This window comes from Lissotriton helveticus, chromosome 10, assembly GCF_964261635.1.
Source record: "Lissotriton helveticus chromosome 10, aLisHel1.1, whole genome shotgun sequence".
NCBI lineage: Eukaryota > Metazoa > Chordata > Amphibia > Caudata > Salamandridae > Lissotriton > Lissotriton helveticus.
This window is the reverse complement of record NC_136071.1, coordinates 804,850,842-804,873,937: the sequence shown is the minus strand read 5'-3', so window position 1 is coordinate 804,873,937 and position 23,096 is coordinate 804,850,842. Positions and strand designations below refer to the sequence as shown.

The 23,096-nt window shown below is 45.4% G+C and overlaps 1 protein-coding gene across 2 annotated transcripts in view; it reads right to left on the bottom strand.

The window, feature by feature from the left end:
* ODAD2 (outer dynein arm docking complex subunit 2) overlaps positions 1-23,096 on the bottom strand; it is a 1,353,572-nt gene that overhangs the window by 526,304 nt on the left and 804,172 nt on the right. For both annotated transcript variants that reach the window (XM_078663397.1, XM_078663398.1), the window contains one exon: positions 3,188-3,335. In XM_078663397.1, the coding sequence (XP_078519523.1) occupies positions 3,188-3,335 (148 nt within the window). The remainder of the gene's footprint in view (positions 1-3,187; positions 3,336-23,096) is intronic.

Below are 23,096 nucleotides of genomic sequence, written 5' to 3'. Positions count from 1 at the left end.
TGTCAAGTGGCAGCCCTAATATACTAAAGGCCTCATTTACAATTAATTGGTGTAGAGCAGCGCCACAAGTCTTTTTGCTGTGCTGCCCTCTGCCAATTTAAAAGAGCATGAATGCATCGTATTAACAAGATACAGTGTAGTCCTGTCCTTTCTGCCTGTTCCAGTGGACAATTTGGTGCCTAGCGGCAGCACTGACGCACTTGCACCATGGGGCAAGGGTGTGCGTTGTTTGCAGGATTGTTTTTGTGCAGGAAGGGAAACCTTCCTGTACAAAAACAACCCACGGAAGATTTTTACTCATTCCATTCTGCAGCACACATATACAGAGGAAAAAACAGATATTTCTCCTCGTTACGCATCCCCTGGGGAGGAGTACAATTTTGATGTATTTCCAGGTTTAAAGATCCTTGTAGATCTGGAAATGTGTCAAAACCCATGGGTGTAGTGCGGAAAAACCTACCGCAAAGCACATGGAATGCCCCCCTGAAGCAGAGTAAGGCAACGCAGTGACTTGCCCTGCGTTGCCTTGTACCATATTTAAGAGGCCATGAAACGCTACGAAAAGTGGCTTTGCGTGGCCTCGTAGATATGGGCCTGCACTCTGCACTGCAGGAGCATCATCAAAAGTGATGCACTGGTAGTGCAAGGGCTTTGTAAATAAGCCCCTACGTTTTAACAGAAACTGGAATATCTGACATAAGTTTAGGAATGTCAGACATAGATTATGTTCATCAAGGTGTGCGTCCCAGACATTTCCTTATGAACATGAAAAGTAAAAGGACGTCAATTCAAACAACACTATTTCGACCACATGTCTGTATTTGTTCCTATTTAACCTTCAGGGTGAAGAGTAGACATTTGATGCAGAGGAACGTCGCATTAGGTGTTACATCTGTGTCATTGGTCGAATGGCTTGACGTTTTCATAGTTCATAGAAAGATGGCCAGACACCATCTGACACAAATGGCAGGCATGGCAAAGATCATGTATATTTCGAAAGATGGTGACTTTTATTGTCTAAGATTGAGGAGATGGCAACCTCCATTACCACTGATTGTATTTATGCTAAAAATATTACTGAGTAGTGGAAGGATCAAGCACAGCTGATTCTCATCTCCCCAGATTAGGAAAGGAGAATTTAATGTGGTAGGCCAATTTGTTGCCACTCAGCATTTAACCACCTATTCCTCTCTTGCAAAGGTTGGACCTCCTTTCACTGGCAGAATGGTCAGGTCCTCCACATCAGTAAGATTACGTATCCCCCAGAAATATAGTTAGCAAAGTGTAGTAATTTTTCTTTTGATGTATGCATCTCCGTGCAGATTCCTCTCATTATGACTGAGTCACAAATGAACACCTCCCTCGAAGGAAGGATTGAGCAATGCTGTCTTAGGAGGTTATGCCAAACAGCTCTTGCAAGGTACATGTCACTATGTGCTTAGGATGTTAGGTAGTATTGTTTGGTAAAGTATGGATGCCAATGTAGCCACCCAGCAGATATCAGCCACTGGAATGCTTCTGGTGAGAGCTGTGGATATCACACCTACCTTTCTCCTCCTGTGATAAGTTGGATAGTATCAAGATTCCAAGGTATGCAAGCATGGCATGTACTGTATTTGTCACTTCAGCTATGCTCTCTTAGTTACTCTCTGCATGCCTCGTTTGGGTGAGGAGAAAGTATCAGAAACTGAGGCCAGAGTGCCAATCCTAGTAGCTTGATTACAAACAAAGAAGAGAGAAAGGGTATTTTGTACAGGAATATTCCTGGTCCCCTTAAAATGGAATAATAAAACAATAGGAGGAGTACACCCTAGAGATATTTCAATGTCTCTGAAGTCAAAAACGAGGTGCACAAAAAAAGGGGAAATTCTCTTTTTTTTAAGAAGACCCCTCGCTCACCAACCTAGTTGGTTACATGCTTCATCATTGGGGTCCCACCCAAACAGCCGAGTGCCGTTCAGATATGCTACGACACCTGATTACAGTGGAGCGGGTATTTTTTGGAGGCAAGTGAGTGAAAAAAAGTGAGTGAATAAAAAATTGGCCAGATTTAACCCCTTTAGAAAAAACTTTTATTCTGGAGCAACTGGACAATGTTAAAAGGTTCTTAGTGATGCCATGCTTAATTGACCTTCGGTATTTAAATAGTGGAAAAGTGAAATTAAAATGATCTACATGTTTCAACCTCTAGGAGGAAGTTTCCAGGAGACCAGTCACTGGCTGTTACGCCGAGCCTAAGACCCGTGGGGTGCCGACATGGGTCTGAGGCTAGGCGTAACAGCCGGTGACTGGTCTCCACCCAATTGTGCATTGCACGAGAACCTCGACCCCGGCTACCATGAGGCACGCAATTTTGCATTTAAAATTTTCTCTGCCGACAATAGAGAAAGAGAACACCTAACTGTGAGTACACAGTTGGGCTTCACAGTGACCAAGAATAGGGTACACCGTAGAGTGTGTAGACCGCCCTGGCCACACTCACTGGTCCTGATGAAAACCTGGAAACTTCCTCCTAGAGGTTGAAACATGAAGACCTTTTTAATTTCACGTTTCTACTATTTAGATACCGAAGGTCAATTAAACCTAGCACTGCATCGCTAAGAACCTTTTAACATTATCCAGTTGCTCCAGAATAAAAGTTTTTTCTAAAGGGGTTAAATCTGGCCAATTTTTAATTCACTCACTTTTTTTCACTCACTTGCCTCCAAAAAATACCCGCTCCACTGTAATCAGGTGTCGTAGCACACCTGAACGGCACTCAGCTGTTTGGATGGGACCCCAATGATAAAGCATGTCTCCAACTAGGTTGGTGAGTGAGGGGTCTTCTTAAAAAAGGAGAATTTGGCCCTTTTGTGTGCACCTCGTTTTTGACTTCAGAGACATTGCAATGTCTCTAGGGTGTACTCCTCCTATTGTTTGATTAATCCTAGTAGCTTCCCATGTCATTGAAGCAGCAGGCAGAGGCACACCTTATGCTGCAGGATGTCACCTCAACGATGCTGATGAGTAATTGCTGGGGAAAAGTATCCAGGTCAGTTTTATTCCTGGAAGCATATTCATAAGGTGCAGAATCTGCTAGAAGATTACAAATCGACCAGAAATATTGTTACCAAAGGCAAGGAATGTTTTCACTGTAAATTTTTCTTTACAAACTTCAAGTTTTTAATTCAATATGTTTGATACTCACCTTTAGATACTTGACCAATTTTTGAATTTGCCAGTATTCAGATGGTAAATCAGTGGTTCCCTCCTGACGCCTGTCTGGTAGATCTTCATCTTCCTCACTCTCAGTAGAACTTTCACTAAAGTCTTCTGTTTTAATTGCAGGAGTTTTACTAATAATAGAAACATGACAGATAAACTAATGAATATGTAGGACAGACATTGACTTAATTCCGATATTCTTACATAGCAAGTTGTGGCAACAAACAAACTTGAAAATGTTGATACAGGTAAAACCAATTAATTAAACAAGCCCATCAAAGTGAGTCTCCGACCTCTCACGTTTTGTCATCATTATCATATTCAAGAACACACTATAAGGAAAAAAGGCACCTCTATAGCGACAAGCATTGAAAAACCAATAGGTCTCGGCAATTCTAAAGCTATTTGCGTTGACAATGTCTTTTAGCCATGTGTTATGGAGTGGAGTGGATATATGTGGCGTGGGTTGGAATAAGGTGGGTTGAATTGGACTTGTTTGTTGTGGGATTGTTTGGCATGTAATTGTATGGTGTTAAATGTAGTGGAATGTTGTGGCATGGTGTGTAGTGGAATTACATGAATTGTAATTATGTGGTGTCAAGTGTACTTGAATTATGTGTCATGTAGTGGAATTATGTGGAGTGATATTCTGTCATGGAGTGGCATGTAGTGGAGTGGAATTATGTGGTGTGATGTTGTTTTGTGGCATGAAGTGGAATTCTGTGTCTTCGATTGGATTTATGTGATGTCTAATGGAATTCTATTGTGGAGAGGAATTATGTGGTTTGGTGTGGAATTATGGGGTGTGGAATATAACTGTGTGGAGTTGAGTTGTGTGGCATGGAACTGTGTGGTGTTGAGTGAAATTATGTTGAGTGGAATTATGTGGCATGGTGTGGAGTGTATTTATGTGGATTGCTGTTACGTGGCATAGAGTAGATTTATGCAGGGTGTATTTATGTGGTATTGAGTAGAGTGTAATTAGGTGGTATTAAATTATGTGGTGTTGAGTGGTATTATGTGGAGTGTAAAAATGTTGTGTGGTGTGGAATTGTGTGATGTTCAATTGTGTGGTGTGGAATTTTGTGGATTTAAGTGACATGGTGTGAAGAGGAATTATGTGGAATAGACGTATGTGGCATGTTGTGGTGTGGAATTATGTGAGAAAGATCAGATTACTGCAAAGGACAGGCACCAAGTATTCTCTATACAAAGTCAAAGGCCCAGATGAAATGCGTTACTTACCTGTAACTGCAGTTATCCAGTATTGGTGTCTTTCATTGATTCACAAGCCTGAATCATTCCCCGTCGTCGAGATGGGAGTCCCCGGTACATATATAAGTAATGTCCCATAGACATATAGAGAATAGTAGGCTATAAGGCCTCACTTTTGTAAGATATCTAGGTCCTTTTGTAAAAAAGGACCAAACTCTAGAAAAGAGCCAATCAGCTGTCACCTCCCTCTAGAACCTTCCTGGCAGGAGCCTCAGTCCCTCAGATTCTCGTACGCACTAAGCTAAGTAGGCGTGTTACTGAGAGAATTAGGTGAGTCCTTCCAGGGGAGGCGGGAGGGTTGCATGTGAATCTATGAAAGACACCAATACTGGATAACTGCAGTTACAGGTAAGTAACGCATTTATTATCCAGTATTATAGGTGACTTTCATAGATTCACATGCCTGAATCAGAGTAGCAAGCAATACAGAAAGCACATTTCGTATAGTACAGTATATGCAAGTTATTAGACAATAACATATCCTGCAACTAGTAACAGCCCGTAGATGCAATCAATACCATCAGCAAAGAAATGTGCATATAACAGAAGGAAGGAGAGATGAAAGAAGGCTCACCTCAATGAAATAGATGGCGAAGCACTGCTTGTCCCACTGCTGCATCCTTCATCAGCTCTGTATCCAGGCAATAATGCCTAGTGAAGGTATGAGGCGACTTCCATGTTGCCGCCCTGCATATGTCAATCACTGGCACCCCTGCAAAGAGTGCCATAGAAGTGGATATAGCCCTCGTGGAGTGGGCTCGCACCTTAGAGTGCAGAGGCAGTCCTGCCTGTTCATGACAGAAGGAGATGGCTGCCGAAATCCAGCGTGAGATGCTTTGTTTTGTAAGTGGGAGACCCTTCCTAGGTCTGCTGTAGGCCACAAAAAGCTGATTTGATTTCCTAAACTCTCTTGTCTTGTCGATTTAAAATTTCAAGCATCGCTTGAGATCTAGAGAATGTAATGCCCTCTCCGTTGCGGTACTGGGATTTGGGAAGAAGGAACACAAAATCACCGGTTCATTAAGGTGGAAATCCAACGGAACCTTTGGGATGGATTTCGGATTGGTTCTAAGGATCACTCTGTCATTTTTAAATTGCATAAAGGGATCCTGAATTGAAAGTGCCTGCAGCTCACTCACTCTCCTTGCGGAGGTGAGCGCAAGAAGTAGCGCTGTTTTCCAAGAGATGTATTTCAAGTCAGCTCTTTGCACCGGCTCGAATGGATGCATCATGAGTTGATTAAGGACTACATTCAGATGCCATGTAGGTGGCAACATCCTCACTGGAGGGAAAGATCTGTATAGTCCCTTCAAGAATTGTTTGATTAATCTGCTTGACCAAAGGGAAGGTCCCGCTGCAGTTCTTTTATAACGGGATATCGCAGCCAAGTGTACTTTAATTGAAGAGTGGGCTAGGCCTGCCTTCGCCAGATGTAACAGGTAAGGCAGGATTTGTTCCGGTGAAGAAGAGAAGGGATGTATCCTTTGATCTGCACACCAAACACAAAACCTCTTCCATTTCAGGGAGTACGTTTTGGTGGTGCTATCTGCTCGTGCTTTGGCCAGGATGTCTCTACAATCCTGCGGAATGTTTAACCACATTGGTGCTAAGGCAATTCCCGCTGGGTGCTGAACTCTCCAGATTTCCATTGTTCATGACAAGGTCAGCTCGTCATCAGCACAGGAGCAGTGCACTGCATGACGAGCTGGCCTTGTAATGAGCATGGAAGGGGTTAAATCCCGAAACTCTCGGAACTCAGGAGCCAGGCGGCTAACTTGAGACACTTCAGAGCCGGGTGTTGAATTTGCCGGCTGTGCATAGTGAGTAGAGATGGACTCTGCTTCAGACGGACTGGCGGTTCCAGGGATAGACGGTGTAGCTCTGTGAACAAATGCTGTCTTGGCCAAGTTGGGGCTATTAAAATGAGAGTACACAGCTCCACCTTCATCTTCCTGAGGACTCTGGGAAGCATCGGGAATGGCAGAAAGGTGTACGCAAAGATGTTGCGCCATGCAAGGGAAAATGCATTCCCTAGAGACCCTGATTGGGGATGCCAACTTGCGAAGTGTGGGCATTTGGCGTTGATCCTCGTAGCTAAGAGATCTATCTGTGGTGTGCCCCATCTCGAGAAGATTTGGTTGAGAATCTTCTGGTCTAACTCCCACTCGTGAGACGATGATTTTTGTCTGCTCAACAAGTCGGCGAGTACATTGTCCATACCTGGGACATATTCCGCCTTTAGGGCTACATTGTTCATTATCAACCAGTTCCAGATTTTTTGTGACTCGCGCGAGAGTGTCAGCGAGCACGTCCCTCCCTGCTTGTTTAAATAGTGCATTGTCGTGGTGTTGTCTGTCCTGACAAGCACTAGGGAGTTTTTGATTCTTGGAAGGAACGACTGTAGAGCCGAGAATACAGCTCTCAACTCGAGCAGATTGATGTGGAGCTCTCTCTCTGTGGTTGACCACTTTCCGCGTATTTGCAGTTCATGCAGAAAGGCTCCCCAACCTTCTTTTGAAGCGTCCGTTGTTATTACATGAGGAGCCGCTGGAAGAAGGAATGTCAAACCTCGAGACAGGTTCCGTGAAGACATCCACCATCTCAGGGCCTTGACCATCTGAGAAGTCACTCGTACGTGGTCGTCGAATGACCCCGTGCACTGGACCCACTGTCTCGAGAGTGCCTCCTGCAGAGGACGCATCCGTAGGCGACAGTGAGGGATCAAAAGGATGCACGATGACATCATCCCTAAAAGGGATTTGAAGAGTCGGACCTTCAACACTCTTTTTGAGACTACTGTAGACGCTAGCCCGAGAAGTTTGTTTTGCCTCTCCTGAGAGGGGAACTCTCTTGCGGAGGTCGTGTTCAAGGTTGCTCCCAAAAAGTTGACAGTTTGAGATGGTCGCAGGATTGATTTTTCCTGATTGATCATGAGACCCAGGCAATTGAAGAGATTCAGACAGGCGTTGGAAGACCTGGACGCGTCTTCGAAGGATTGTGCCTTGATTAGCCAGTCGTCCAGATAGGGAAAGACTTGATGACAGCATTGCCTGAGATATGCCGCCACTGGGGAGAGACATTTGGTGAAGATGCGGGGCGCAGGCTTGAGTCCAAAGGGCAGGACACGGAATTGGAAATGCCTGCCCGCTACTGCGAATCTCAAGTACTTTTTGTGATTTTTGTGAATTGGTATATGGAAGTAAACGTCTTGTAAGTCCAATGACAACATAAAATCCCCTTCCTCCAGAAGATGCAAAACTTCCTGGATCGTTACCATGCGAAACAACTGTTTCTTCAGAAACTTGTTGAGAGCCCTGAGATCTAGGATTGGTCTCCATTTCTTTTCCTCCTTTTGGATTAAAAAGAAACATGAATAAAATCCTTTCCCTCTTTGGGATGGTGGAACTCTCTCTATCGCTCCTTTCTGCAACATAACAGATTTCTTGCAGAAGCAGTCGTAGGTTTTTGTGATGCATTGGGCGATGCGGGGTTCTTGGAAGGATGCTCATGAATTCCATAGAGTGGCCGAATTGTATTAATTGAAGGACCCACCGGTCCGTAGTAATCTTTTTCCAATTCTGTAGAAAATAGGTAATTTTTCCTCCATATTTGTAATAAGGGATATGAGGTGTGGACTGGTCAAATTAAGAGGTCATTGTCTTCGCCCGCTGTTTCTTCTCTGTCCTCTGCCTCGAAAGGACGACTTTCTGTACGAGAATTATTGGCTTGGTTGTTGCTGGCGTTTTTGATATTGCGGTCTATTCTGGTTGGACGAATAAGAGGATCTGTACTGGAAACCTCCTTTGTAGGAAGATTGTCCTCTTCCTCTATTTCCCCGAAAGGACTGATTTTTATACTGAAGTGTGCCTAAGGCCCTTGCGGTGTCCGTATCCTTTTTTATGCTTTGTAAGGCCTCATCAATTTTGGGGCCAAATAGTAGCTGGCCGTCATATGGCATGTCCAAAATCTTTGTCTGCACTTCAGGACGGAATGAGGTCGCTTTCAACCATCCTTGACGTCTTAAAACAGCTGCACCAGCCAGCTGTCAAAATCCTGTCATAGCAACATCCATAGCACAGTCTATAATCTCTGATGCTGATGTTTCCCCTTCCATGAGTATTTTCTTCACCTCTTCCTTGGATGCGTCAGGTAATTCAGACAGGTATGGGGCTATGTCTGCCCACAGCTGTCTTTTATAGCGCCAAAGAAGCGCTAAGGCATTTGCAGCCTTGATAGTCATTGCTGACATTGTTGAAAAACGCTTTCCTAAGTTGTCCAGATTTCTTCCGTCCTTATCCGGAGGAGCTGATACAAGAGAAGAAGGATTTCAAAAAAATTTCTGGGCCACCTGCGTCACCACAGAATCCGGTTTAGGATGACCTGGCAGACAGGCCGGTGCCAAATTTGGAGCTTTGTATTTTTTGTCCAATCTAGGGATTACAGGTGAAACTGAGGCGGGATTCTGCATGATCTGCTCCCCCTGTTTCCAGAGATAATCAATCATAGGAATTGTTCTCGTTGACCTCTTTAATGGCTCCTTAAAATCATACAGGAAACATTCTTGTTCCTGAGACTCCATTGTAATCTGGAACCGCTTAGCGGCCTTTCCACCACATTATGGAAACCACCTATATCAAATGGTGGCGAATTTGATGAAGCCGAATCCGGAGATGCTGGTGAAGCTGTGACATAATCCTCCCAGTCATTATTGACGGATTTATCATCCTGTAGCTCCCCTTCCTCTTGCTGTTCCTCCTGCTCTTCTTCCTCTTCTTCGCCCTCCGAAGATTGAGGACATGGTATATCCACCCGTTCCTTCTGAATGATTAGGGGCGGGGGTATTGGTCTCGGCGATGGAGCCGTTGTGGAAGCTTGAGGTGCCGGAGATTCTGGGAACCTCTGCTTGAGGTCTTCTATAAGGTATCTTAGATCTGTAACCAGGGATGCTGGCAGGCAGACCATAGGTGTAGGTAGCGAACGGACCACCTGCTCCTCAACTTCCTCCTCATCAGAGCTTTGGCATTTGACATTTAGCTCTGATGGGCTGGTCGCCAATTGGAACATATCCCCATCGTCAGAATCTTCATCCTGAAGTAGACGTGCTGGTGGTAATAGCTGCACACGGCTAGGGGAAGTTAGCTCTGGCGTCAGCGTCTTTCTGGTAATCTTCAGACACACCGAAGCTGACTGAAAGCCAGAATCAATCACCGTCGACGGGCCAGTCAACGGTGCGATCGTCGACGAAGTAGCAATGACAGTCGTCGTCATCGGTGATGTTGTCGTCGACGGTATAGATGTTTCTGTCGTCGACGGTGTCTTCGTCGATCTTTTGATTACAATCGTCGACGATACAGCCTTACCCGTCGTCGACGATGGGGTTGTCGTCGTCGATGATGAAAATAACGACGATGCCGTCGTCGTCGAGACTGTCGTCTACGACGTAGATACATAAGCAAGAGATACTGCTTTCTTCATCCCTGATCACGTCGTCGACGATGCCGCCGTCGTAGACGGTGCAGGCTTCTTAAAGGTGTGAACCTCCTTTTCTGAAGCTGTTTTTGCCTTGACCTCTGAAGACTTTTTAGCTGCCTTCTTTTGAGGAGTATCCAAGGGGCCAGGGGAAGCTACCCTAGGTCTTTTGAGAGATATTTTTGAGGAGGTTGAAGAACCCTCAATTCCCTCTCGGTCTTTTAGAGTCTTAGTAGAAAATGTTCGACATACCTTGCAGTCCTTAGCCAAATGATCTGGGTATCTGGGTATCTGGTCATCAATATGTAACCTCTTTTTTCCACATGAGGTACAAGCTCTGAAGAGACCCTTCTTTGGAGCATCAGCCATAGTAAATAGCTTTCCTTGAGGAGAAAAACAGGAAACAATATCCTAAAAACTGCTGAAAAATCTGTAAAGCAACAAACCCGAGCAGAGCTCAGGGGAGACTCCCTTAGCACAACGTGCGGTAGAAAATCTGAGGGACTGAGGCTCCTGCCAGGAAGGTTCTAGAGGGAGGTGACAGCTGATTGCTCTTTTCTAGAGTTTGGTCCTTTTTACAAAAGGACCTAGATATCTTACAAAAGTGAGGCCTCATGGCCTACTATTCTCTATATGTCTATGGGACATTACTTATTTATGTACCGGGGACTCCCATCTCGACGACGGGGAATGATTCAGGCATGTGAATCTTTGAAAGACACCTATAATACTGGATAAGTCAACAATGCTCCTATGAGAGAAGTGGGTGTCACAGAAACCCAAGCATTATTCTGGGTACAGATGGAAAAGGCAGAGAAAGTCTTTCAAGCCCCAACAGAAATACAAGGCAATCCTGTTACTGCCACCAAAGTGTTGAATGTCCCCTAGACAGCAGAGCTTTACAGAGGAGACAGGTGGAAATACACTGGGTGGCAAACACACTTAAAAACGGTACAGATTAGAGGGAAGAAGAGACCATGTATAACATCGGAGAGCAATACAGTAAATAAGGCACATACCAATAAATCATACACATGTAATGAAGATATGAAGAAGCAGAGGAAATTCACCAAGCAACAAAACAATATGCAGTACAGGGTGGTAAACACACACAACCATAGAAAACACAAGTACTGTACATGTGGGAAGTGGAAAGAATCCAGACCTGGACTCCCAGACCCAGAGGGCCGTTGGTGAGTGTCAAGTGTGGCAGCACAGGCGTAGTAGACTAAAGCCCCTCCCCAACTGACCACCCATAGAAAACTACTGTCCAAAATTGTCATCATGAATATTACAATTTTAGTGAGACACTTAGTCCATGACAACCCTAGGACTACATGATGATAAATCAACAATACTGCAGACAATATAATGAATTAGACACCAATAACAAAGATAAAAAGGGACTTGGTCCCTCCAACACCGAGCAGAAACAAAATTCACAAGGGCGTACATTTTCAGCACAGATGGAAAGCAGCAACAACCTCGCTATATAAAACAAGCATTGGCATAGCCAATAGGTCTCACCTTTGGGACCTTCTAAGTGTTTAGTTATCCAGCACAATATCCTTGGTGCAACAACATCATCTTTTGCATGGCTAAACACTTATAAGGTTCCAAAGGTGAGACCTATTGGCTATGCCAATGCTTGTTCATTGAGCTGGGTTGCCAGGTGTGCAGGAGTAACAGTTGTTGATAGACAACCCAAGTTAAAAAATAACCTTGCCAGTTTCCGAAGGATGTAAGTAAGTAAAGCCTTAACTATGGCATTTCTAATCAGCCCAGAATGCTGCTTACCGCTTCACTCGTTCTGTTATTACCCCTTCCCCCGACAATATCACTGACAAAATACTGGCTTCTCTTATTCCAACTTGCATGAATGAACTACACCATATCTGAGAATGACATATTTGCTATAAGGTGGCTTAATTTTGGTGAAATATCTACCAGTGATGTGCACATTATATGGTAAAGTTTCAACTTCTATGACTCGGAAGCTCTTGCAAGGAAGCCGGTGTATACCTGATAAAAAACGCATGGAGGAGGGTATATGTGTGTATGACAATTTTGTATTGTTCATCTATCCATTGCCCTTATAAGTGAACATTAAGGCCGCCTGACAAACGGATGCAGGAAAACGTTCAAATTAAACAAGTCATTTCCAATATCTCAGTTCCCCAGACTTTAAAATGGGAATCTTAAACTGCAGCCTTTAAAGCTGGTGCCAAGCACAACTGCACTAGATTTATAAACATTTAGTCTGAAAATGTGTTTTGTATTGGCAGAATAAATGAATTACCACTGCTGTGAAACTTATAGCTCTATACTCGGAGACACACTGTGTGCTTGTACAAAAAGAACCAACGTATTCAAATATTGTTGCTCTAGTGGTTCGTGCCAGCCTCCACAAACAATATATTTTCTTTCAACTGTTCTTAAGATGTGTTGGTGGTGTGGTGCTTACATATAGATGAAACCTCGAGTGGTGACAGCTGCCTGCATATGCATCTATTTGAATGGCAATTCCTAATAACAAAACGGTCTGAATCAGTAGATCACAGTGAATGCGGATAAGCCTACACTACAGTCCTCAAAGGAGACATAACTTCAATCTTTACATTCTCTTTACCAAAAGTGCCTATTCTTCCGTATTGTATGTTTCCAGAGTCCTTCCAAAGAATGACAGTCTAGAATGAAAGTGCCCAGGGCCTGACAGGTTTTTTGCGATTTGGTAGTTATCCTGTGGCAGTTGCTGGGTGCAGACCACTTTGAATTCTCAGAGCTGGTGTACAGTAGCATTCTTCTATGTTTTCCCTTTTCCTGCTTCATGTGGGAAATATTTGTTATTAGCTCTTGTGAATTGTCCGCCTTGTCTTGTATTTACACCTGAGTTAATATGTTGCGTCTTACTTTTGTTACTCTCCTTTAATCCACCACAAAAGCTATGGATAGGCTAAGGCAAGGGCTTGTGTAGCAAGCAGAATTTGCAGTGGCCAGAGCAGAAGAATGTATACTGACGGGGAAACTCGGCTACTTAAAGATATCACCTGAAATAGTTTGGAAACACCGGTGGTTCGTTAAACTCACATAAGCCAGGGTTACCCCGTGTGTTAGGTGAGAATCCACACAACCGGCAGGTTTGCCCACGTAGCAAACACGGGTAAAGCTGTGAATGCGCGGTACGGAAGCCCAGAGGAGCAGTGGATGTCGGCAGGGAAGCAAGCAAGCAGCTGTGAAAAAGGGTTATTTTAGGGGAGGAGGTGACCTTTTCTGATGACCTGACACACTACGAACAAGACACGCAGACGCGCTCTGTGGTGGGGAGGGAGAGGAGAGTTGAAGCGCGAGCAAGACGGAGAGGCAGGCTGACGAGGCGCGCGCACTTGGGGAGCAAGTGACAGTGGGGGGAGGTTGATTGGGGGACATGAAAAGAAAACAAGCAATAGAAACAAAATTAGAAATGCCGATCATACTGACCTGAAGAACTGAGGCGACATCGCAGAAGTCAGGCAGCCTTCGTTGGGACGTGGGCGGGGCCTGCAAAAGAAACAGGAAGGAACCGCCGGGAGAACGTCCGGAACCCTGCAGCCTGAATGCTGAAGTCCCCGGCCCCATCAGAGGGACCAGGCGAAGACTGCATGGCACCAGAGGCAACACGGGGCTCCCAAGTGGTGAGGAGAGCCCTGCAAGAGACGGGCAAGGACCGAGCCGGTAAGTGAGAGCTTGCAGCCTGGTTTGAAGACAAGTTGCGTGCACTGGCTAGGAGGGGTGGGTGCGTGTGTGTGTGTGTGTGCGAGTGTGTGCGCCTGTGTGTGCGCGTATGTGTGCGTGCATGTGTGCGTGTGTGTGTGCGTGTGTGTGTGTGTGTGTGTGTGTGTGTGTGTGTGTGTTAGTTAAAATAATGCTATTGCTGGAGGCTGACTTGCCTCGGAAGCTGGACAGGAGATGTGCATGGGGCGTGGCTGTACGTGCGCGTGCACATGCTGAAATCGCCGAAAGCTCGTGCCCATCACCTGTCCCACTTCCAGAGCAAGTCGCTAACAATAGAAGCTTCGCTGGACAACAGCTCGACCTAAAGAGAAAAGAGTGCAGCAGGAATGAAAATATATTTAAAAACAAGCTCTGGCATTGAGTGGCGCGGGAGCGGCTTCCTTTGAAGTCGGATGGGGTGGCGGGGGAGCGGCTTCCTTTGAAGTCTGATGCTGAGGCCGATGGTGTTTGATGTGCACGCGCCTGCCTCACATGAACTGTACGTGATCCGCAGGCAGCTAGGTAGACTTTTTGAACCGCTTACTATAATCTCGCCTATTTATCCCTAACGGGATATAATAGGCGAGACCTAAAAATGCAGAGTGGAGAAAAGCAGCAATTTCTCAATGGGTGGAGAAGCACATGGCAAGCAGCCACGGGAGCGCAGGAGGGAGAAAGCGACAGTGAAGAGTATGATTGGAGAACAGGACAAGAGTGAGATAAGAACATAATTTACAGGCCTGTTTACAGAAACGGTGCTTGGAGTGAGTGAAAACACCAGCACTCCTGAGGAGGGCTCTTATACCAAGTAAAAAGAAGTTCCTAAAATGGCCTGAAATTAGGAGCAGTGGGAAGTAATTGGTCTATACCCTCGAGCGGTTAAACATAAGAAGAGGCATTTTAATTTAAATTTATTTAATTTGAAAGTTTTAGAGAGAGCGAACAAGACCCTTGCGGGTATCAGAGCGCTTTTCAAACTTAGAGGTTATCCATACATACAATGCGGTTACTTATACAAACCAATAAAGCAGATAGATCCGGTACAACATAACATTTTGTGCAACAATGAGCCAAACGGTGCAAGAGACTGATGACCCAGAGAGTCAAGGCAAAGGTAACTATAGTACCTAGGTGGTCTGATGGACCCTTGTTAAAGAAAGGATACTGGTGACGGTGCAAGTGTTCACAAGATTTCCTTAGTCTATATTCACGTGCATTTTGCCATGAGAATAGATTTTACTTCCTTTTTGAAGGAGGCAGTGGAGGAAATGAGTCTGGTTTCTGGAGGTAGAGCATTCCAGATCCTAGGGGCCATCCCTGAGAAGGGCCGTTTATATGTTTTTTTCTTGGTGAATCTTTGTGGTTTTAAAAGAAGATTGTCTGCACTTCTTGTGGATCTGGTACCACCAGATATTGTCAGTTTCTGTGTGAGGTATCTGGGTGCAATGTGATGAATGGCCTTATGCTTCATACACGCAATTTTCATTTGAATTCTGGCTTCAAATGGTAGTCAGTTCAAGGATTTTAAGTCTAGGGAGATGTGGGAGCTTGTTTTCGAGCCAGTGATGAGTCGCGTTGCAGCGTTAATGGAGGCTCTTAGGGGTGCTGGAGTCGTTTTAGGGAGGCCACAGAGAGCGACATTTCCATAATCCACCTGAGGGATAACTAGAGGTTGAACTGTCATCTTTAAGTCATTGCCAGGCAGAAAGGGTTTCAGCTTCCTCAGTGTATTAATCTGGAAGTTTGCTCTCTTATTTGTATTACTAATGTGTTTCTGCATGTTGAGGTTGCAGTCAAGGGTTATACCTAATGATTTTGCTGAGTCCAAAATGGTTGGTTGAACGTTAAATGCAGTAAGATGTTTCAGCCAATCCTGCATGATGGGGACTTTGGCGGGTGGTGCTATTAGGGGGAATTCCGTTTTTAAAGCGTTCAATTTGAGATGGTTCTCTGCCAGCCATGTGTGTGTGTTCCCAAGCATTGCGTTGAGCAGTGTAATGTCTTCAGGGGTGTGTATCTTAAGGTATAGTTGGGTGTCATCTGTGTGCATGTGATATTGCACGTTGGATGCTTGCAGCAGAACAGTGAGTGGTCCATGAATAAATTGAACAAAGTCGGGGAAAGGGAGGATCCTTGCGGGACTCCTAATGTTACTGGAACGGGTTTGGACAGGATGTTGTTAACCTTTCATTTTTGCATCCGGTTTTGAAGAAAAGAGGTGAACCAGTTAATCACTGAACCTGATGGACCCATTCTGTGATTCAACAGATCTATCAAGTTTTCGTGTTTGACCGTATCAAAGGCTGAAGAGAGGTCTAGTAGGATAAATAGGCATGTGCCGTTTTGATCCAGTATTTTTAACGCATCATCAATTATGTGTGTCATAGCTTACTACGTGCTATGGCTCGCTCGGCAGCCTGATTGGTGAATGTTCAGGAGGTCAAATTGATTGATGTGATTTGTCAGTTGGTGGTGAACACATTTTTCCAACAGTTTGGCCAAGGTAGGAATATTGGAAATGGGGTGATAGTTGTTTAGGTCTGTGGGGTCAGCTGTGGGCTTCTTTAGGATGGGTGATTCTTGTCCCACTTTAAGGGAGTCCGGGATGCAACCTCGTTGGAGTGAACTATTAATGATTTTGGTCCAGAGAGGCAGAAGCAATGGGGTAAAGTCTTTTACCGCGTTTGCGGGGAGAGGATCAGTGAGGTGGTTGGAAGGCTTCAGGGTACTGAGAATCTTGCCTATTGCTTCTTCTGTGTAAGTATCGAAGGAGGACCAAGCAGCGTTGTTTTTTAGGTCAAACTTTACAAGGGTTTGGTGAGATGCAGTTGGTAGAGGGGGGGACGTTTTGATGTGGGGATTCATGTGCAAGCTTAGGTCAGTGAGGAGATCTTTCTTGATGTTATCAGACTTTAGATTAAAGAAGGTAGAGAAATCTTCACAGGTTGGTTGTGTGTGAGATATGTCTTGTAGTCGTTGCGGTTCATCCTTAGATTGAGTTTTGATTAACTCAAACAGTTTTTATGGCCGGTTTCTTGCTTGGTCTAGCTGATGGCTGAAGAAGTCTGCTTTCGTGCGTTTGATCTTTCGATAGTATGCATTTCTTTTTTTTCCTTCAGGATTTTGAGGTGCTTAGCGGAGGGGACTGATCTCCAATTGCGTTCCGCAGTTCTAAGAGAACGTCTATCTTCGTTAAGAAGATCATTGTACCAGGGTTTTGAGTCTTTTGAGGAAACTCTCTTTAGTTCAATGGGAGCAACCTCATTAAGTATCGAGGTCATAGAGTTGAGGTAGTGGTTGGTGAGAGCATGTACGTTGGGGGAGCCGGAAGGGGGCAGAAGTAGATTGTAACTGGAAGAAGGTAATGTGTTAGGGTTGAGTTTCTTCAAGTCTCTTTTCCAAACCTTTGGTTTTGTGGGTTGAGCTGTATTTAGTTTCACTAATTCATTGATAAAGAAGGTGATTATATGGTGGTCTGACCAATCGCAGGGTTGGATCGATTCAAGCTGAATGGAGTCACCTTTGGAGATTATTAAGTCCAAGATTGAACCTTTGTTGTGAGTAGGGCTGTTGCACATTTGGGTATGGTCTAGAGCGATGAGGAAGGTTTTGAGGCTATTGATCACTGAGTCGTTGTGGTCGTTCTAGTGGAGATTGAAGTCGCCAATGAATATTTGGGTATTTTGTCGTCCGGTGTTAGTTGTGACCATGTCCATGAGGTGTTCGGAGAATATGGGGTTGTCACCAGGTGGATGGTAGATAATGTGTACAGAGCATAGTGGTTTGCCATTGCTGTTAAGGTCGAGGCATAGTTGTTCGCAGGAGGAGAAAACTGGGGATATGGCTCTATTTATGGAGAGGTTGCTACGGTGAATACATGCGATTCCTCCCCCGGTCTTGCCACTCCGGTCCAATCTAATGATGTTGTAATTTGGGGGTACTAAAATGTTGATGAGTGACGAGGAGGAATCTGTTAGCCAGGTATCGGTTAGCATTATCAGGTCCAGGTCGTGAGCGATAATGAGGTCAGCTATGTCCGCTGCGTGTCTGGAGGCCGAGCTACAATTCAGAAGTGTACATTTAAGACAGGGTGAGATGAGGGAAGAGGTGGGATCTTGAGTGAATGTGACCTTTCTAAGATTATTGTTGATGATTCCTCTATTGTTGTGCGTGGAGGACCTGTGAGTGTTGGGGGGGATAGTAGGGATGGGCAAGTGTGTAGGAGATAAGGGGGTCGTAAGAGCGGGTTCGTAGGAGTGTAGAAGAGTGAGAAGATCGCTCTCCGAAAGTGGGTTGATGCTTCACATTGGGCGGGTAGCAGAATTCTGGGAAGGAATTGATTTCCAGCTGGGAAGAGTATGTTTAGGGGTGAGTGAAAAGTGAGTATGGGGTTTGTTTGATATACACGTGCTAGATGGTTTAGAGCACCCATGTTGGTTCGATATCAACTCTTTAAAAGCAAGGAGTTCCTCTTTGATTTCTTGAAGTATAGAGATAATCTCATCCAGTCTGGTGTCTGGAGCGGTTATGACTGGGGTAGTTGTCTGTGATAAGGGTGTGGGAGGCTGCGCATAGGGCCGGTTGGGTGTGTGATCTTGTGCGGGAATGAGTAGAGTAGGAGGGGGGGTTGAGTATGTGGATGGGAGAATCGTTGATAGAGATGGGTGAGTTGCTGGTATGGCTGGCAGGTGAGGGGATGTGGGAGGTGTGATTGGGAGCGGTGTATAATCTGAGGGAGGGAGTGAGGGGGGTGGAGTGTTTACTAAATGGTGGTGGTGGGGTGTCCTCATCTATTCCAACAAGTCACCTGTGGGGGGTAGACTGGCATGTGGGGAGTCCGCATTAGGGGTGAAAATGTGGGGAAGGGATGATGAGGTGGGAGAGAAGATTATGGGGAGGGTGATGTTAGAGGGCGGTTGAGCTCTGATTGTAGCCGGAGGGGGATCAGCTTCTGTTGTGGGTGCAGGAGTTGTCTCAGTACTGGAATGGGGGGAGTAAGAGTTAGGAGTATCATTGTGAGGTAAGGCTGAGGTAGAGGGACAGATGATTATAGAGGGGGAGAAGCTAGAAAAGGGAGGAGCTATGATCGTTCCCGAGCGGGGTTCGGGTTCAGATAGGGGTGCATATGTTGTCTCAGTCGTGCCTGGAGGCAGTCGCGTGAGAGGGTTAGGTGAAGTGAGGAGTGGTGTGTTGGTGGAGGGGTATGGACAAGGTGGAGGAGGCGAGTGAATCCGAAATACGTGGTGGCCGGGGAAGAGGGGGGAGGAGGGTGACAGAGGGGGTTGGTGCTGTGACGTCTTGTGTGTTGGGGTGGGAGATGATAGGGTAGTAGTATGGGGTTTAAACACCTGTTCTTTAATAATGGGGAAGATGTTATCCAGTAGATTTAAACTACGGTATGTGGAGTGAATGAGTATTGTTCCGTTATTATAGATGGTGATGGTTGCTGTCGCTTGGAAGAGTTGTGATGGTGCAATAGAAATTACTAGACCATGAGCAGATTACCTAGTGGAAGATATGGAGAGTAAGGTTAGGAATGCTTTCCTCCATTGGGCTCTACGTTTGGTGTGGAAAATGATGTCAGTGGTCGGGGTACCGTTGTGTAATGATAAGTAAGGATCAGCGAAGGGAGTTTCCGGGTGAGATTTAAAAAAGTTATGCTTGAAGCGTTTGGCCGATTTTTTGGAGAGTTTAGGGGGATTGTTGATGTTATATGTATGTGTGCCTGTGAGTTCCATGTTATGCACTGATGTGTAGGTGAGGGGAGAGGGGTGCAGGAGTGTGTGGAGGGGGCGCAAGAGTTTATGGAGAGGGTGTAAGAGTGTATCTGCGTGCATGTAACCGTGGAGACCTGTGTTAATAGTAAGGGTGGGCAGAGGATGGTGAAAAGTATCAGCAGTGGTTAAGACTAATTAATTAAGGGCTGGGGAATGGGAGGGAGGGGGTAGGTTGGGTGAATATTACAAACTGTGTCTATGGTTAATTTAATTTATTGTAGGCAGGGTTAGGTATGTGTGTCTGTGAGTTTCGTGATGTGCGTGAAAAGTAGCCGCGTTGGGGAGGGCGCATGAGTGTGTGTGGCGAGTGTGTACAAAAGTCTAACGTGAGGTGAGTGAGAGGGACTGTTGGTAGTAGGCTGAGGTTAAGGTAGAACAGGGCTAAACCATTAAGATTAAGGCAGTCTAAGATGGCTGACTCCTTAGTCTAGATCTTCCTTGACAATTATGTGTGCCTGTGAGTTTCGTGGTATGCATTGAGAGCAGGAGCGTTGGGAGGGTGCAAGAATGTGTATGGGAAGTGTGCACAAAAGTCTGTCATGAGGTGAGGGAGAGGAACTGTAGGTAGCTGGGGTTAAGGTAAATCAGGGCTAGAATACACAGACAGTGGATAGGCAGTCTAAGATGGCCACCGTCTTAGTCGAGGTCTTCCTAGACAGTTAAGGGGTCCTTTGTTTTTTTCCGTTGGATGTGGAGGGGCCGTGTAGTCCTATTTTACTGACCATGCACCTGGAAGGAAAAGTGGGAGAGCAGGAGAAGTCCTGTTTTGTTGTCTATCCCCCTATGGTCCTAATTCAGTTGCAGTGAGAATAGACCCGGTGAGAGGTGTAGGAAAAACCCAATTAGAGGAAACCTGAGGGCGCGTCGGGGAGACCCCTGCCTTTGTTTTAACAACAGTCATCCATTTTGGAGTAGGTGAAGGCCCATACAGCCATTTTGGACTGATAAAAGACGGAACTAAAAGTAACTGACCAACTGAGGCATATATGGAATAGTGTCAGGACGATAAAGTAAATTGAGCATAGTTAACATTACCTCGTTCGCGTTGTTGTTGCTATAGTCACATTTGCAGAAGGTTAAATTGATCGTCTTGTTGGACGCTTCATCCCCCTTAGACTGATTACCCAGATGTATTGGTCGCGGTGTGAGGAATCTTTAAACCTTTTTAGGGTTGAGGTTCCTGCTGAAAGAATGACATACCAAGTAGCGCAATCAGCCTTGTTGTGTGTGTTTTCCTCTTGCGGGGGGCGGGGCTGCTCCTTAGCCTCTATGGTAGGGATTTTAAAATATAAACGGACTCTTCCCGGCGATCCGTAAACGTTATATCCCAGCTGCTGCCGGGGATCCTGCTCCGTCGAGAAACCGATGGGTGTGATCGCCGCACTGGGGGAAGAAAGAAGTCAGCAGCGTAGGGACAGCTTCCCGCCGTAGCTTGAGGAGGCGCCGGAGGCTACACCACCGCGCCGTGGGAGCCCGCTGCTGCTGCATGATGTCCTGTGGTTCCGTGCTAAGACCTCCGAGGCTTCCAGCTGATCATGGTTCTTTGGTAGTTCCAACAAGGTCTCTCCTGTCCGTCTGTAGGGCTTGGCGAAGGGTGTCACCGCTGCCTCGGGCCATCAGATGAAGCGGGGGGGGGTCCAGGATCGAGGCAGGTAAAGTGCAACCCAAGTGCAACGGACCCAGTGTTGTATATGACCGTGCTCACAACCAGGGTCTCGTCGCCGCAGCGCTCACCGCAGTCCGGGCCACTATGCAGATGATGTGGAGTCCAGTCTGAGAGGTAAGTGGTCATAGTTAAGTTGTTAAGTTGCCAAAGTGGCTGTAAATGTTGCAGGCGTAGTTCCCTCCTGTTACTCTGTGTGTTCAATATAATTTTGATGCTGGGGCTAACAGGGATATCCCAAAAAGCGATCCGAAGCCATGGGAGCTCTCCCTGCGAACTCCTCACCAGAGGGCCATCTTGATTTGCATGCCATGGGCAAATGGGGAGATAGACTAGGAGAACAATGATGGAACCAGCAAATGGAAGCCTAGGGGCAGGCTGAAGCCCACAAACTATAAACAAAATGTCTCTTCGAGACAGCACATGCGCTAGACTCGAGACCTAAAAAAGCTGCATGGAAATGTTCTCATGATGGTCACTGACACAGTCTTTCATTGGGCTCTAGGAACGTGGAGAAAATTGCAGAAAATGTCACTTAAATTGCAGTCCTGTCACAAATATCTAAACACAGCTGAGATAAAGATACAACAAATTTGGTGCAAGCAGAATATAAAAAGTACTCGATTATATACAATTATATAATCATAGCTACCTTTCAACACTTTAAATAGTTTACCGTTGTGATTTCGCACTATCTTGAAAGAATATCAAAACTGTGCTTCCTTAGAGGTAAAGGGGTGCTGGGATCCGGTGAGGACACAACACATGCAACTGAATCAGAAAATTCTGGAAGAATATTCGGCATACCCTGCCAGCCTGGTATCAGATGGCTTTCAAACAACACTGTTAAAGTTAAAAACTGAGATGGAAAAAAATTGCTTCTTCAGCGAAGAACGCCGGAGCACTCACAAAAACTACTGCGTCTTGGTGGAATAGAATTAATAAAATATCACAGAGAATGTCTGTATATAACTGTCACTGGATCTGCAGAAGCAACACAACCACATGTATGTGAGCAAACAATAACAACTGGGTCACAAATGTAATTGTAAAGTTATATCTGGCGAAAATACGAGACTATTAAAAGACATACTGTCAAATACAGATAGGAAAGGGATATCACTTCCCCTGGGATCACAGCTTACTGGACTTTGGACGTTGCCTTGACTTGTCTACCGGTTTGTGTCCCCGTCACCCTTCCCCTCTTCTCCCAATGCTGTGACTCTCACCCTCCCCTTCATTCCTCTTTCCCACCTTCATTATCTGTCTATTTCCCCTACTCCAACCCCCCCTGAATCTCTCACCTTGCCTTCTTTTCCCCTTACGTATTTGTGCTTATTGTTTATCTCAACCTTACAAGTAACTATGTTGCCATGCTCTAAGAACTATGTAACCTTTGTAACGATGTAACCTGTAACTATGATCTGATGCTCATGTAAAGCGCTCTGATACCTCCGGGTCTAGCCAGCGCTCTATAAAACTTTTAAAATAAATAACTAAATAAATAAATAAAGCACTGTAGTGAACTACATACACCGCAGGTCTGTCTGCAGAAGGGCATTTCTGCCTTCCATCGTCTCCGCACATTCATCTGCATGGCCCATTGCTCAGGTCGTCATTCAGAGTTATTGTTAGATGCCCCACTCACCAAACTCCTGGTTTCCTTCGCCCATTTAGAGGAGAGAGATCATTGGGTTTCCACTGGTGGAACCTTGGCAGGCTCTGTCAGTAGAAACATTTGACCTGGCTGCACAACTGCCTTCCAGCGAGATATCAGGTCACAGTAGTGAGAATCATTGTGTTTACCTTCCCTGGACTGCCATTTGGGTCATGGTGATCCAACGAAAATTTTCAAATATCCCAGGCACAGAATATAAACTCTCTGCCACTGCTGAACCCCAATATGTTTATTGTTGTTGCTAAAATTGCTGAGTTCCAGAGTAATACATATGAGGCAA